This window comes from Eleutherodactylus coqui, chromosome 6 (genome assembly GCF_035609145.1).
Source record: "Eleutherodactylus coqui strain aEleCoq1 chromosome 6, aEleCoq1.hap1, whole genome shotgun sequence".
In the NCBI taxonomy this organism is placed as follows: domain Eukaryota; kingdom Metazoa; phylum Chordata; class Amphibia; order Anura; family Eleutherodactylidae; genus Eleutherodactylus; species Eleutherodactylus coqui.
The window spans coordinates 144,501,835-144,518,663 of record NC_089842.1 but is presented as its reverse complement, the minus strand read 5'-3'; the positions used below and the strand labels follow the sequence as shown (position 1 = coordinate 144,518,663).

The window sequence follows — 16,829 nt, the reverse complement described above, 5'->3', positions numbered from 1 at the left end:
CGGACCAAAATAGGATATGCTGTGATTTTTTTCATGCATGTGAAAAACGTAGGCCTGAATATGTCAATGCAAATCAATGGAGATTGGGCACTCTGTATTATGTGTGTAATAAGGAGCATTTGTACACCTATGTGAATAAGTCCTCACTTGTTTGTCTTCTCTGTGTTTCTCCTGCTCTCTCTGTCTGTCTGTCTCTTTTTTGTTGCTCCTGTGTCTCTATTCGTTTCTTTGTCTGTCTCTTTTTCATTTTGCCAATCGTTGTTAGCTGCACCTTTTTACTTAAGCCACACCCTCAAAAGGCTACTCCTATTATTGCCTTTACCTGCTGCTCAGGTATCACTCTGTGAAAGGCTCTCCCAGATTGACATCTCTAGACGCTTCTCCCCATCCCACGATGAGCAGCTTCAGCCTGCAGCAAGTGCAACTTTGCTGTTGACTCTGAGTGGACAACTGTTAAGTTGGTGCAGTGTCCAGGGTCAGGCCATAGATTGGGGAGACAACAGGGAACAAAATGATGGGTCGCAATGGCTCTTCTGTCTCCTTCTATTACCTCCAGACGCGGCCTGGCCCAGCTGCAGGCAGGCGTAAAAGTTAGCGGTCTTGCTAATAGAAAGAACTGTTCACGTGACACCAGTGCCTCTGCGGAGAATTGAATCATCAGAGCTGAATAAAGGAGTCCAAAAATTAAAGTGTAGTTTGAACCATAGGCACAAGGTTTTTATTCCACATTGTCAACTTTGATTTTCCAAGTGCAAACTGCGACAGTCTAAAGTACAACACTTCTGGCACATGTTTTCCAATAAAGTCTCTGTTTCGCTTGCGTCAGCCATACACTTCTTCCCTATAATTCAGTCATCAGTCTCAGCTATCTGATGGAAATTCTTGGGTGAGCATTGCTGACACACAGGGGAAAACACGAACAGTCTCTGACCACTTATTACCTCCTTCCTCACTGAACTAGCGGCATCTATGAGCCAGTCACTCATACTAAGCTTATACTGCGACCTGAAGCAGTGAAGTTGTATACTGTCTCCCAACTCCGTAGTTAAGCGGGGGAGTGTGCAACATTCACCGCCGACTTTACCTGATGATGATTCTGACTGAAGGCTCCCAAAGGGAATGCATCCCATAGCTCTATGGAATGCGCCTGGGCTTAGCGCAAACAGAAGCATCAGAGCCCCAGCATCTCTCCTACACACCCTTCTTCACCGCCCATCTCTCTCTCTCTCCCTTAACTCCACCCCCCAACTTATCTAACCACCAATCACACCGCACCGAGCAGGTTAGGGAGACAGATATGCAGGCACCAGCACGTTTGCTGGCACCCACACAAACACAAAGACAATCTACATGGGGTAGGCAAACAAGTGTTAGAGGGACCCTAACTCTGGGCCACTACAATGGTAGGGCGGTTCAGGTGGCCATGGCCCCCCTCCCTGAATCTTGGGCCGGGGTGGGGGGTGGCACCCAAAAGGTCCTCATTATAATACACCACTGGCTGTGCCTGCTCCATTCACTTACACTGTGCTGATGCTAGACTATAGGCATCAGCACAATGCAGAGCATTTCAGATGATCACTTCCACCATCATGTCACCACTGTGCAGAAATAGTCTGGGAGCTATGGGAATATTACTTGCCATGACTACTCCCAGCATTGAAGTTACAGGGGTTTTCCAGCTCAAAAATGTTGATGACCTATGCTGAGGAAATTGAAGTGAATGGGAATTGTGCTAGTGATACCATGCCGAGCCACTACACAATGTATGGAGTTATCTGCATCCTGCTCCGTACATTGTGACAGCGCCCCGGCAAACAGCTGATGGGCGGGGGTCTTTGGTGGTGGCTCTTGCAGATCAACTATTGATGACCTATGCTGAAGATATTTCATAAATTTGGCAAGCTGTAAAACCCCTTTAGAAATAGGATGTCAGGGCCAATTATCACTATAGAGTGTATCTGGTATTATAGCTCAGAATTGCAGTTAGTTTGGCCAGGGACGTTGGTGGCCAGGAGTGGTTAGAGAGGTGGGCAATGTTTCATCAGTGGTGGGCAACCGTCCGACCCCCGGCAAGTATCATGAATGTGTCCTATTCTAATTAATAAGACATGTGCATAATACTTGCTGGGTGTTGGACTGCATACAATACCATCTCTCCAGGCCTCAGATCAGGTTGGAGAGAAGGGCTGAACAATCCCTATAACACAGTGAAAGCACATCTTTCACTGCACAACTCACAATTACATTTATTGTATTTTGATACGTTAATTGCAGCAGGGTGGACAACATAGAATTCTACATGTATTTGACAGTGAGGGTGATCAATGAGTAGAACAAGTTACTGCGGGAGGTGCTGAGTTCTCCTTCAATGGAAGTCTTCAAAAGGAGGCTGGACAGACATCTGTCTGGGATGACTTAGTGATCCTGCATTAAGGAGGGGGTGGGACCCGATGATCCAAGAGGTCCCTTCCAACTCTATCATTCTATAATTTTATGATATATATCTTTAGCACTTACTATTATCTCGCAAGTGGGGGTATTGTTATACAGCAAATGGAGGGAAGTAATGTGAGGTACATGAAGATTAGAGATGAGCGAACCTACTCGTTTCGAGTAATTACTCGATCGAGCAGCGCGATTTTCGAGTACTTCAGTTCTCGGGTGAAAAGATTCGGGGGGCGCCGGGGGGCGGGGGGAGGCGTGGCGGCGCAGGGGGTAGCAGCGGGGAACAGGGGGGAGCCCTCTCTCTCTCCCTCTCCCCCCCCCCACTCCCCGCTGCAACCCTCCACTCACCCACGGCGCCCCCCGAATCTTTTCGCCCGAGTACTGAAGTACTCGAAAATCGCGGTGCTCGATCGAGTAATTACTCGAAACGAGTAGGTTCGCTCATCTCTATTAGTAAAGTGAAGTGTTTAGGGTTATGGATATGGTCTCAGGTAGGTGCTGCCATACAAAACTATTCAGCCATGCAAGTCTGGTGCAGTTATCAGCAATTTTGAAATTGAGGGTGAAATTTTATAGGCTCAGCGTTTTCAACTCCCGGCTTAGGCTGGTTTCACATCTGAGTCGCAACATCTGGTTGGAGGTTCCATTATGCATCTGGATAATAATAGCGGAAGAAAAAGTCCTGCATGTAGTGCTTTTTCTTCCATAAAAAAACTGGGCCTGCTGGGCAGAAAGTGGGCGAACCCCATTATAGCCAATGAAGTCCATCCGGAGCTGTTTGGTTCCGTGCAGAGAGGGAACCGTTTGGCTTTGGGGATTCCCGTTTCCTGCTCCCCAAACGGAGCCAGAAAGCGGAATCCCTGCCACAGATATAAAACCAACTTAAGTACAGTTTCTCCCAGCGCACCGTGCACTTCATGTATTAAGCACATTCCAGGCTCCTCCATACGCCTTCAGAGAAGTGTACGCCAGCTCGGACCTGGCATACATTTCTGTTCTAATTTATGCCAGTTCTGGGTGTAAGTTATACCTAAATTTGTCAGTAGGAGGAAAGCCTTCTTTCTACAGCAGCGTGTAGGCTTATTTGCTGCTGATGCAGAGGAGGAGGGATGCTCCTGCTTCAATCTGATCTGACAAGTGCAGCTGTGGGCTGCCCAGTGTGCACGGACTGCAGTACTCAATGAGTGGAGGGAGATTGGAAGCTGCACAGGCATGCTGGCACATAGCTTAGAGGGAACTGTGGTTAATGTTTGTAACCTTTATGTGGACCATAGTGCTTTTCAGGTTTCAAAATATGATATTTTTTCTGTTTAGTAATGAAACAATGGGAAACTAAACTAAACTTCTCTGCATTTTTACTTACCAATAATAGATGTCTGCAAGTCTTTAATAAATAGCTCCTCTTCTGCTTTATCGTCTACACCCCTAATTACCAAGAAATAGCCCTTTAGTTAGTAATTCATCATTAGTATGAGTTACACAATTTGCAAGGGAGTAATCTACAGAACACCAACAATATTTACTACATGTTTTATGATGCTACCAGCCCAACGTAGATCATTTAATCTCTGCAGGGTATAATCGCTTGTCTGTATTATTAAAACTATCCGGCTGTGTCTACAGAATATGGGTGTTCTAGAAAGCATCTGTGGGCTGTTCAAGCGACCCTCCCATCTTGGGACAAAATTCTGTCTCAGAATCGGAGGGAGTATATTACCCGCAGTTAATCTTTTCTGCCGCTGATGCGTTCCACCAGTTTGGAGTCCTGTTTTTGAGCCGCCGAAATGTCATTTTTTAACTACCTAATATACAGCATGCAATGTTCTGTGATTGGCCAGCGCTGATCATGTGAGTAGTGTTGGCCAATCAGAGAGCAGGTAAAGAGCATTAGCAGTCTAACACTACCAATGTACCAGGGGTGATTAGCTAGTATAAAGATTGTAAAAATCTTCTGTCTGTGTCGTATTGACATCTTTATTGGAAATGCAATGCGTTTCGGCCCGTTACCTTAGAGCCTTTGTCAAGCATGGATGCCTTTATAACATGCATGCCGGGACATGGAGGTACTAGTGGGGTGTCCCTATAAGGAACTCCACTAAATACCGGGTAAGTCCCGTCAATTTTATATTCTTCATACACCTTATAGCTATTCAGTGAAGTGCTATTTTGACCCTTTGTTTTATATAGTATAAAGATTGTGTTGGCCATCATGGCCCCGAACCTGCAGAGCGAATTGTAGTTGCCTTGAAATACTGTCCCTTCCTTGAAGTCCTTCATAATAGTTGGGACTGGTTATTGAAAATTGGGCTTTCCAAGTTATTTCCTTCTTCTACATAATAACTGATGTTACCACGCCATTTTGCAGCGGTCCCAAATCATTCGTTCGTCAAAAAATTATGAGGCGCTGCGCAATTGGCTCATCAACCTTATGCGCAATCATCTTCCGTAATATTTCTTTTAGCTGAAATGTTTATTAATATCATTAGTTGCTACATAGGTGCCATCAGCGGACACTGTTGGCGAAGTCGTGACATGCGAAAAGTTTGTTTTGGTGGTATATGGTAGACTGCAGCCGGCTTTGTGGAATCACAGCACAGTTTTCATTTTACCTCAACTGTGTAAGAAATGAAAGCTGAGCTGTGATTGGTTGCTATTGGCAACAACAATTATAAGGGAAGTCGGTGACTTTTCGATTTTTAATCCCACTAGTATTCGTCGGCTGGTGTGGAAGAACGCTCGTGCAAAATGTCACTCAAATCGGACCAGAACTGTGGATTTCTATCCGACACAAACAAACAAACAGATTTTGCGTTTTATATATGATGTCAAACCTGTCCATCCAGCAGCTTTCAATCCACTTGGACATGGTCTTCTGAAATGTCAGTAGATCTACCAAGGTATTCCCACCATCCGGGTCCAACATGCTACGCAGGCATTGAAGGCGTTTTCCATCACGACTGGAGTCTGTCACACTTTTTAAATAATCAATGATCTGGAAAGCCGGCACCATCCCTTCAGACAAATACACTCATTGTAGAAGTATATGGTATATTCTACTATTTAGTCACCCGTTCTACATTCTGCAGGTTCTGCACGACTGCGGTCACCATATCATAGTCAGATACCAACTCTACACAGTCATAGCGATTACATCACAGTTACTTCCAGTGATCACAGGTGACGTCTCCTTTGATTGGTGATGTCCATTTTTGGTTTTGTTCCTTGTCTGGTTCCAGACCGCTATGAAACTTTTACTCCAGTCATGACTCATCTCTTCACTCTCTCCGCATCCTACTGTCATCCCCAATGAACCTTTTACTACTCCCCCATAGTGCTGGCATCCCCTGTGTGACTCCCCCATAGCGCTGTCATCCTCTCTGCATCCTTCATAGTGCTGGTGTCACCCCCTGCAGCCAATCCCATAATGCTAGCGGCCCTTCTTCGCCCCACATAGTGCTGGCTGCCCTCCCATAGTGCAGGTGTCTCCACTTCCCCCATAGTGCTGGCATCCCCTACACTCTAGCTGCTCCAAATGGTGCGCATGTGACTCTTCCCCGTCTTACCTGCTCTCAGCATAGTACTGCCAAGAGAGGTAGAGGTACTGCCTGTGCTGACTGAGACTGCACTGTCCTGAGCAACTAGCATGTAAGTTACTTAGACCTGTGCTGCTGCCGACAAGACATTGCAGGAAGGGGGAGGCAAGTAAGCGATAGGACAGGGGGCAGAGCCCCTTGTACAGACATGATGTTGTTTCTGGAAAAACTGCAGACCGTTGGACCCATTGGAGACCAGCGATTCAATTCCAGGGTTCTGATGGGTTCCTATGGCACCTGGAGGCCTAACAATGGCCTTCAAGTCAGCCATCTACAGAGGACTATTAGGCAGGGTCTAATAGGCTTGTAGAATACATGGCAATACTGAGGTATTGCCTTGTATTTTAACAGCAATCAGAGCTGATAAAGTTCAAGTCTAATAATGGGACAAAGCAAAAAGTGTAAAAAAGTGTAATAAAAATATAAAAAATGTAGAAACTCAAATCTCGCCCTTTCATCCTTTATTATGTAAAAAGAAATAAAAGAAAAACATGAAATTGGTATTGACGCATGGGTAATAACTTCAATAAAAAAGTCAACACATTATTGAACCATGCAGGTAAACACTGTGAAAAAAAAATAAAATTTTAAATCGTGGGCAAAATTGCTGATTTTGGGGTATCCCACATCACAAAAAATGAAATATAATGTGATCAGATAGTCGAATTAAAAAAGCCATTAAAAAAGTACAGCTTGTCCTGTGAAAAAAATGCCCACTCACAGCTATGTTGATAGAAAAATAAAAATGTTGTAATTCTTTGAATAAAGCAATCTCCCAAAAATATAATTATTGTAAAAAAGTGTTTCTAGTCTGCAAAAATAGTAAAACATAAAAAACAATATAAAACTATATTAAAAAACGATATAATCGTTTTGATCCAGAGAATAATTTTATCATCTTATTTATACCGTGTGGTGAACGTTGTAAAAACCAAGTGCCCCCCCCCCTCAAAAAAAAGTTATACCATTCATTATATGTAACCATAAATAATGCTTCCTAAAAAAAAACAACTTGTCCCACTATGTAGACAGATATAGATACAAAAAAAAAGTTGTTGCTCTTGGAATACGACAATGAATAAAATTGTAAAATTGATTGGTCATTAGGGCCTAAAATGGACTGTCATTAGGGGGTTAATGCAGTGTTTATTTTTCTTTATGGAGTAATTATTTTTATGATATTTATATAAAGAATATTTATATAAAAAATAAGGAAAAGATTTTTCTACATACTGTAGTCTATTAATGATCTGTAGGTTGTTCACTTGCTGAATTACATGAAGAACCATCTCTGACCTGCTATTAGTCACATATATGATTCTTACCTCTTTCCTCTACATCACACACTTGAAAAACAGTATCTAGTATCTGCTGTGCGGAGGATAAATTGCCTGTTTGCACTGGGTATTTGTGGGAACCATCTAAAGGGAGAATTGAAGCAAGACACTCATTACTGAACCTTTCAAACAAGTACAAGATAACAGGAATGGTTGCAGAAAGGCATTAAACTATACAGATGTCACATATGCTAAATACAGCTGTAACAATTGTTACCATGACTGTTGCATCATCATAACACGATTAATGACAAGTTAATATTTACTATATATGTACGTTATAGAGTGAAAAGTATAATGAATCAAAACTCAGTTCTTCATCAGTTAAAGGGAATCTGTCACATTGAAAATAATGTTCAGTCTTGAGGTAGTTATGGAGCAGGAGGACCTGAGCAGATTGACATATTCTGTGGGAAAAGATTTAGTATAAGGTCAGCCTCAATGGATGTATTTGCGCATGCAACACACAGAGAATAGAACCCCGATTTAAATGAGAGCCGTGTCTGCAGTTACAAGCGCTGACCACTACATAGAGGTCGGCACTGAGGCTTCCGCTCCGACCTCTGTGTATTTGGAGTGGAGTAGTAGCCGGTGCTTGTAACTGCAAGTGACAGACACCAGCTGATCAACTATTGGTGACCTATCTTAAGGATAGGTCATCAATAGTATTTCTCTGGAAAAACCCTTTAATGTTTTGAAGTATAGTGGTTCTTTTGCAAAAGCTAATTGTTAATATTAAAGGGGTTGTCCCGCGCCGAAACGGGTGTTTTTTTTTTTCAACCCCCCCCCCCCCCCCCCCGTTCGGCGCGAGACAACCCCGATGCAGGGACTTAAAAAAAAAACAGCACAGCGCTTACCTGAATCCCCGCGCTCCGGTGACTTCTTACTTACCGGTTGAAGATGGCCGCCGGGATCTTCTTCCTCCGTGGACCGCAGCTCTTCTGTGCGGTTCATTGCCGATTCCAGCCTCCTGATTGGCTGGAATCGGCACGTGACGGGGCGGAGCTACACGGAGCCCCATTGAGAAGATAAGAAGACCCGGACTGCGCAAGCGCGTCTAATTTGGCCATTAGACGGCGAAAATTAGACGGCAACCATGGAGACGAGGACGCTAGCAACGGAGCAGGTACGTGAAAAACTTTTTATAACTTCTGTATGGCTCATAATTAATGCACAATGTACATTACAAAGTGCATTAATATGGCCATACAGAAGTGTATAGACCCACTTGCTGCCGCGGGACAACCCCTTTAATGCTGTAGATTGAGTAATCGGAAATCTTGCGCATAAGCGCCAGTTCTCATAATATACATCTGTTTTGAGCCCCAGCTTGCAGTTGGAATTTAAAGCTAAAATGTTACCCTAACATTACTATTAGCAGATGTAACAAATTAGGAAGATGTCCTGCTGTATAGCTGCCACTTAATGTTTTGCCATATCTCAATGCTCCACCCTAGTGTATATTTTTGCTTACCAAATTGCAATATTCTGGAAAGAAGCAGAACATTTTTTTTAGTCATTGAGAAATGCGAATACTAGAGGAAATTAAATATTTCTGAGAGGTCACAGTTACTCAAGGCTCATTTACACCAGCAGAGGATAACTCAAATGACAGTGTGAGTGACAACTTTGAGCTATCATTTTGCATAAACTATTAAGTAGCTACTCAGCTACTTAATAGTAATTAAGTGTGCAAATGAAGCCTTCATTGAACGCAGTTAATAGCCCGAGGGCCTCTTATCTCCGCTCAGATCCTTTGTTCTCCAGGGAGGAACAATGCTATCAGCACTCCCCGTGGAGAACTTCTGATAAAACTGACAGACAATTTTTAGGTTGGACAGAATTTAACGATCAGCCAGCAGTGCCCGAAAAGTGCACGATGGGCGCATATTTATCACTAAGATGATCGCCGATTAGCGATCAGCGGCCGGTGTAAATGGGCCTTTAAGGCCTCATAAGATCACAGCTCAAAGAACAATTGTTAACAGTAGTTATATTAAAAAGTTAAATCACATTGAGTGCTCAGTGCATAGCAAGTTTTCTCTGGCAACTTCTTTCATAAATTAAGTGTTGCTGATTACTAATATGTAATGTTCTATATTGTACCTTCATAGACGGACTCTGGACCCTGCTCTGATGGCTCATCTGTACTCCAGTATTCAGACTCCATTATTGTCATGTCATTATGATCTCTATCTGACGCTGCCATGCTCCCATCAGTCTCACTGTCAAAGATTTCCACAGACATTCTTTTGTAGTAGTATTATAATCCTAAGAAACAAAGTGTTTACATAACTAATTTTAGTTTTATCCCAGACAGGTGACATGTACAGTAGTCTACAGTACAACAGCAGTGCGTCCTCCTGCTTGGTGCCTGTAATGTCAATCAATTATTTCTCAGCATTGAACAGTTTTCAGATTTCTAAATATACATTAAAGGGCTCTTCATTGTTTACCTCTAGCAGGGCGGCTTAAACAAGCCTTAAAGGGGTTGCCCCACCATTAAAAATCATCCCCATCACATAGAAAAAAATGAAAGTTTACCAGTTACATGCTGTTAGGAAAATGATCATGTGATGGGTATTAGTGTATCTTGACGCCACCAGGAACTCCTGGTGGAGTCAAGATTAACAGGGGGGTGACGCCCCCTGTACCTTATTGGCTGCACATCTGTTAGCCCTGTAGGTCCTGCCAAGCCACTACCAAATCCCAGCTGGCAGCGGTGAGCGGGGAAGTGCCGCTGAGGGAGCAGAGAGACATCGGCGGCGGGGTCGGCCGGCACAGACCTGCCAGGCGGGTGCTGGGAGACAGAACTGAAGCGCCGACCAGCCGGAGAGGACTGGCAGCGATGAGCGAGGGAGCGCCGCTAAGGGAGCAGAGAGGCAGCGTAGGGTTCAGCCGACATGGAGGTGACACACGGATGCTGGGAGACAGGACTCAAGCGGTGGCCGCCTGGCTTCCCGAGCCGCCACAGCAGGAGCACTGCCTGCGGCAGCATTGAGGTCGGTGGGTGGGGGAGCACCGTGAGGAAGCACAGAATTGCAGCGGCCGGCACAACGTTGACAGCCGGGACATCGCTGGGGTGGCGGGCGGGACGGAGCCGGGGACGGCTCCTCCACTAAGACAAATCGCTGCAGCATGCGCAATGATGTGTGGCAGCGGTGCAGCCTTAGGCTGAGGGTTTGTGGTCTTCTTAGGCCGCCTGCAGACGGCTGGATCGGATCACGCTGCGAGAGTTCTCGCAGCAGGACCCGAGCCCCTGTGGGGACCAGTGCAGCGCTCACCTCTTCCACGGCTCAGGCTCTTTGATGTTGTGGCACAGAGCAGAGCCGACGGCCTGGGAGTGATATATCTGTGTAGGCCTCTGCGAGACCCGCACAGAAATAGAGCATGCCGCGATTTGTTTTCCGCGTGTGATTTCATGTGGACAAATTGCAGCCGTCTGCATTGGATTGGGTATTGTAATACAATCCTATGCAGGCATGCACAGGCGGAAATTCTGCAGGGGGCCTAAGGTGTACATTATAAGATGGTAATGATGCCATGTTACAGCGGTAACATGGCAGCATTTACAGCTCACAATGTACGCCTAAGAAAACCACAAACCTTCAGCCTAAGGCTGCACTGCTGCCATACATCAATGCACACACTGCACTGCTAGGACCTTCCAGCCTTAACCCTATCGGGAGCTAGGGGTGTGAGAGGGGCGTTCCTCCTGTCAAACCCCTAGCTTCCGGTGGAGTCAAGATACATTAATACCCATGTGAAGAACTACGACATTTACTCACATAGTATGGCATCTCCTTGTGTTTAAAATGTTTAGCGCTTTGCTATCCACCTAATGAGCTGAGTGCTAGAGGACACACATGCTCAGTCATTCTCCATGTAGTCAAGTATCTGCATAGTGATCTTCTGTTCACTGTACAGCAGCTAATAGAAATACACTGAATTTAGCATTTAGCTCATTCTTAGAGTGGGAGTGCGAGACCCAGTCTGGTATCCATTACCTGGATAATTTTGTGCTTGGGACGAATGGGTCGCCAGTGTGCAACTTTGGTGGCTACAATTTAATGGACTGCTCAGTGTTTTGGGGTGCCATTTACCCTGGATAAGACGGAGAGGCCCACTGCATGTTTAAGTTTTTGGACATAACCACTGACACCAAGGCAATTGGTTTGCGGATTGCCCAAGAAAAGTTGTAGGATTTAAAGGAGGAGTTGGCGAGGGCCCAAGGGAAAAAGAAAATTTTCTTGCGAGGGCTGCAGTCGCTGCTGGGAAACTTAACTGTGCCTGCAGGATATTGCCCATAGGCCGTGTCTTCTGTAGGAGATGAGCAGCAGCCCACGGCTGGTGTGAAGGCCCCACATCATTTCATTAGATTGGGAATAGGTCACAAAGGTGACCTGGCTGTGTGGGCCTCCATCCTGGAAAGGTATAATGGCAGATTGGTAAGAATGGAGGGAATAAGTGAGAATGCCGATTTGGAGTTTTATACTGACGCAGCGGGCAGTGCTGGGTTCGGTGCATATTTCCAAGGACAATGGTGTGTGGGGGAATGGCCCGAGGCTTGGAAACAGGCTGGCTTGGTATGGAAGCTGGTGTTATTGGATCTTTTTTCCAATAGTCGAGGCCGTGGTGCTTTGGGGTGCTCGCTTCTGGAGCATGAAGGTGAGGTTTCATGGTGATAACCTGAAAGTGGTTTAGGTAGTTCAACACTCTTACAGCCTCATCTTTCCCAGTGGTGAATTTGCTGCACCATCTGGTGTTAGAAGCAATATCACTGAACGTGCGGATAGTGGCAGTGCACGTTTCGGGGTTGGAAAACTCACTTGGGAATGCTCTGTCTAGTTTCCAGTGGGAGCGGTTCAGGATGCCGGCTCCAGAAGCGGACATGGAGGGGAACACCTGCACAGTTCGGCTCTGAAACGTTGTGAGCGAGCAGTTGGAAACCTGATGAGGGTCACTGGCTCGGGGTATGAGGGTGGCATACGATGCGGCGTGGCAGGAGTGGGAGGCCTGGATATTAGTGTTGGGCTGTGGACTCTGGGGATGACAGGGTGGGGCCTTGTTGAGTTGGCTTGGTACGGTTTCGGAGGAGGAGTGATCAGTAGTATCTATTTATGGCCAGGGTGGCATTTTTTGGGTGTTTGTTGAGAGGCTTGAGGAACGTTACAAAGAATTTTTAGTTAAACAGGCAGTGAGAGGAGTGAGGAGGGGGAAGGTGCGGCGTGATTCGAGGAGACCGGTATCTTTTAGCCTGCTGGAAAGTATGGGGTTGGCGTTGGATACCATATATGCGGATCCTTTTGAGAGAATGTTATTTCAGGCAGAGTTCTCAGTGGCGTTTTTTGGGGCACTAAGGATAGGGGGTTAGTTTCGCCTAGAGAAAGGTGTGTGTGTGTGTGTGTGTGTGTGGGGGGGGGGGGGGCGGTTCACAAATGGAGGATGTTAGATTGGGGGGTGGAAGGCTAGAATTTTTCATTCAGTGGTCAAAGATCAAAGGGGTCATGGACAGAGGGTTTGTTTTGGAGGTGTTAAAGGGGGCGTGGATGTGCCCAGTACGGGCGTGGGAAGATTACTGGAGTTGTGAGGATAGGTGGTGTTCGCGGGGTAATGAATTATTCTGTGGTTCTGTTTTTGTTAAAGGTCATTAGTGTGGATTTTGGGGACACTTCTGCGTTTTGTCGGGGGCAGTAAGAGCAGCAGTTAGACCGGAAAGGAGGCAGTTAAGGTTTGGAAGGAGCGAGGCGGTAGATGAGCTTGAGGGGGATGTGGTGGGGCAGGGTGTTAGAAGAAGTGGAGAGCATGGTGATTCTGGATAGAGTGTCGGATATACTAGTTTTGCAAATGGGGGAAAACAATCTAGGCAGGAGACCATTCAGGGACCTCTCGGGGTATATTAGGTATGACATGTGCCAGCTGCTAACGTCATACCAGAGTCTGGTAATTGTATGGTTGGAGAGAGTCCATAGGAGGAGTTGGAGGGGAGTGAGCTCGGTGAAGGGTGTGAATAAGGCCAGGTTAAAGCTAAACAGGGGTGTTTTCTTGATGTATACGTCGCAAGGGCGGTGTGACGGTTAGGCATATAGATTTGGAGGCAGGCATAGGTAATTACTGGAGATCGGACGGAGATGATAGAAATGTCATAGGGATGGATTTGTGGTCAAAAGGAATTTAAGAAGGCATTGAACGAGCTCTAGTGTTGTGAAGGCCGGTGCAGGCTTGAGGGGGTCAAGCTGTGCTGGCTGTGGTGGTGAGGCGAGGGTTCCTTGGAGTTAGCAGAAAAGTATGATGGGGGAAGGCAGGGGCTGGATAACTACTTTCCCCTTTGATTGTTTAATTGGTGGGTCTGTTGCCTCTTTGCTTTGCCAGGTCTGCCTCGATGTTGGGAGGTTGGTGACTAGAGGCAAGTTGGTGAGCCTCCCGAGTTTGGTTTGCGACGGGAGGTGTGTGTTGGGAAATAGGGTCGCCTGAGTCGGTTATTATGCGATGGGCGGCAGTTACAACTATTTCCCGGGTGGTGAGGCAACAGAGTGGTACAGGGCTCCAAGGATCTCTCCCCAGTTTTTCCAGAAGGTTATAAAATGTTGTTGTGCGTTAATGTTGTTTGTTAATAAATATGGCTGCTGTGGCCAAAATTATCCAAAAATAAAATGATGTCAGTGGTTACTTTAGGTAAGTGGGATGAGGGAGGTTTTGAAGGGGGGATGGCTACAGCAGAGACGACGCCGTTATACCCGGGTCATGAATGGAGCGGTGCTCAAGCATGCACAGCGCTGCTCCATTCATTTTTAATGACACTGCCAGAGTTAGTCGAGCGTTTGTACTCAACTGTTTCCATCAACCCCATTGAAATAAATAGAGTGGCACCATGCATGTTCGACCACCGCTCCATTCAGTCTCTATGTAACTACTGATGAGTGCAGCAAGCCCACAGTGAGGGAAAAGGGAGGCCTGTTCTGGGGATAGGCAGAGGTATCAGCACCAATCATAATAAAGTATATGAAAATTTATGTATGTTGGGTCCTCCTCCAATAGCAGAAATGTTAAAAAAAAATTTGTGCATATACAAACTTGATAAGAAGTGACGGCAGGCAATAACATAGGGTAAGAGGAGAATGTTAATAGTAAATACAGTGAAATTCCTTTAATCCTACAAGCAGAATGCCTGATTATGCAGCACCCATTCTCTGCATAGAGCTGCAGTATATTGCAAAATTTCACAAGACCTTTAGGCTATGAGCATGAAACTTGCAGTTGCCACAAGAGGGAGCCAAAGGGCTGTCTATATACGGTTGAGAGCTAAAGCCCCTGCTCTGAAAGGAGAGGTGTTTGCTGGGACGGAAAAAGGAAGTCCTTCCTGTGTAGCGGTAGAGATCGCTGCAAAATGCTTGTGTGCAGAGGCAGAAATTGTCCAGCAGACTACGGCAGTGTGCCAGGACAAGTGTCAAGCTTGTGCAGTAGGACATCCGGCCACGAAAGAGTACCGCCACATTGAAGTGAGGACACCCGCGAATCAAGGAACCTCGCTAATATAGCATGAGCTTGGAATACACGCTCTGATAATACAAGGAGACCTAAATGGACTGATATGTGGACATGCCTATTTCACTAGCAGTTCAGTAGCAAGAACCCCACATTGTTGTGCTTGCTGCACCATTGTGTTGATCCAGAGAAGCAGAAAATACCTAACATCTTCCCATAATAATCACTGTCGCCATCCTTCTGCCATCTTACAAACACGAAGCGGGCATCCGACTCCGGACTCCACAGCAAATATCGCCGATAGCATGCAATGGCAAAACACTTTTTACTTTACACAAGCAGAAATCATGTATAATTTTTCGCTTGCGGAGTAAAAACTGCAGTATGCTCTATTTCTGTGCGGATTTCACATGGACGACTTCCATTGAAGTCAATGGAAGCCGTCCGACCCGCGGCCCTTCCACAATAACATTGCGGAAAATATGCAGATTCCGCGTCATCACCTAGCGACGACACGGAAAAAGCTGGGATTTAAAAGAAAAAGAAACTGTACTGCGCATGTCCGACAGCCCACCGTGTGGACCATCTGCAGTACAGCCGGCGAAGGTATGCACGAATGCTGGCAGGGCACAGGGTCGGATTCCGCTGCGGGCTCCCGCATACAGAATCCGACCCAGTCATGTGCAGCCGGCCTAAGTAAATCCACATCAAAATCTGCACATAGCTTTTGTTGCAGAGTTTTGCCGTGGATTTTACTCCCTGCAAACAATGGAAGACACAGTGAAAATCCACCGCTTTCCACAACAGATAGAACATGCTGTGGATTTGTAAATCTGCAGCATGGCTATTTTACTCTGCAAATTTCTTCCACTGTGAGTGAATGGAGTTTGTTAAAACCCTACTTATTTACATTATGTGTGAACTCACCCCTAGACTAAACAGAGGAAACAATCACTACAAGTTATATTGCAGCTTTTAACCCTTTGCAATCCAATTTTGGATTCAGGGTTTCCTAGGGGGTTCTCTCTTTCTGCCATTTTACAATGGCACCATCTGCTGGCTAGAGCCAGTACTGCGGTATGTGACATGCTGGAGAGGCCCCCGACAACAGAGCGGCCAGTAATCTACAGTAAGGGTGCCTACCCACTTGCGATTTTTTTTCCTGTGATGTTTTGCGTTTTTTCTCAAGAGCAATTAGTATAGAATGTGTTCTTGTCCATCTGGGGGTTTTTTTCCGTTTCATGGGGTTTTTTCACATAGGAACTGTCAGTTGCATATGTGTCCTTATTTTTCTCTTAATGCACCCATGATTGTCAATGGAGGGCTGCAAAAAACGCCGCGAAAAACGCGCAAAAACGTGCGAAAATGCCGCGTTTTTCACGTGCGAAAATCGTCAACGCAAGTGGGTAGGCGCCCTAAGGCTGGGTTCACACAGGGCGGATTTGCCGCGGTTTTGCCGCGGCAAATCCGCCCGTGGCCGCTAATCTCGGGATTAGTCAGCCATGTGGATGAGATTTCTCAGAAATCTCGTCCACACGGGATGGCCAATCCGCTGCGGTAAGTCCGGTTTCAGGATATGCAGCATGTCCATTCTTTTTTTCATTCCGCTGTGGCCACGCTCTCCTCTATGGGAGCGCCGGCCGCAGTGAAAGAGCGAGCGGCCAGGCCGCTTTAAAGCCGCCGCGGCGGTTCTCCCGGCGGAAATCTCGCAGTTTTTGCTGCGGCCAAACCCCGAGATTTCTGGCGGGATTTCATCCCGTGTGAACCCAGCCTAAGAATACCCTGCCGGACGTCTTCCGACATTGGAGCTGTACAGCCTTCAATCAGAATGTCTTCAGACGTCAGACAGTGGATTGGAAAGGGTTAATATTATCGTTCTGTATAGACATACTGGGGGTGATTTTTAACCCCTTAACCAGACACTTTTTAGGAATTTTACCCATGTGGTGGTTTAACTGCCCCATTTTTT

General features: G+C 46.0%; 1 protein-coding gene across 2 annotated transcripts in view; it reads right to left on the bottom strand.

Annotated features, from left to right (window-relative positions):
• Positions 1–16,829, bottom strand: part of KASH5 (KASH domain containing 5) — a 64,973-nt gene that overhangs the window by 43,735 nt on the left and 4,409 nt on the right. The window contains exons 2-5 of one of the 2 annotated variants that reach the window (XM_066607808.1): positions 9,482–9,646; positions 7,364–7,459; positions 5,277–5,457; positions 3,809–3,870 (exon numbers count right to left, since the gene is read on the bottom strand). In XM_066607808.1, the coding sequence (XP_066463905.1) occupies positions 3,809–3,870; positions 5,277–5,457; positions 7,364–7,459; positions 9,482–9,623 (481 nt within the window). In that variant the 5' untranslated portion in view covers positions 9,624–9,646. Of the gene's footprint in view, positions 1–3,808; positions 3,871–5,276; positions 5,458–7,363; positions 7,460–9,481; positions 9,647–16,829 lie in introns of those variants that run through there. The other variant, XM_066607809.1, reaches the window with a different exon arrangement.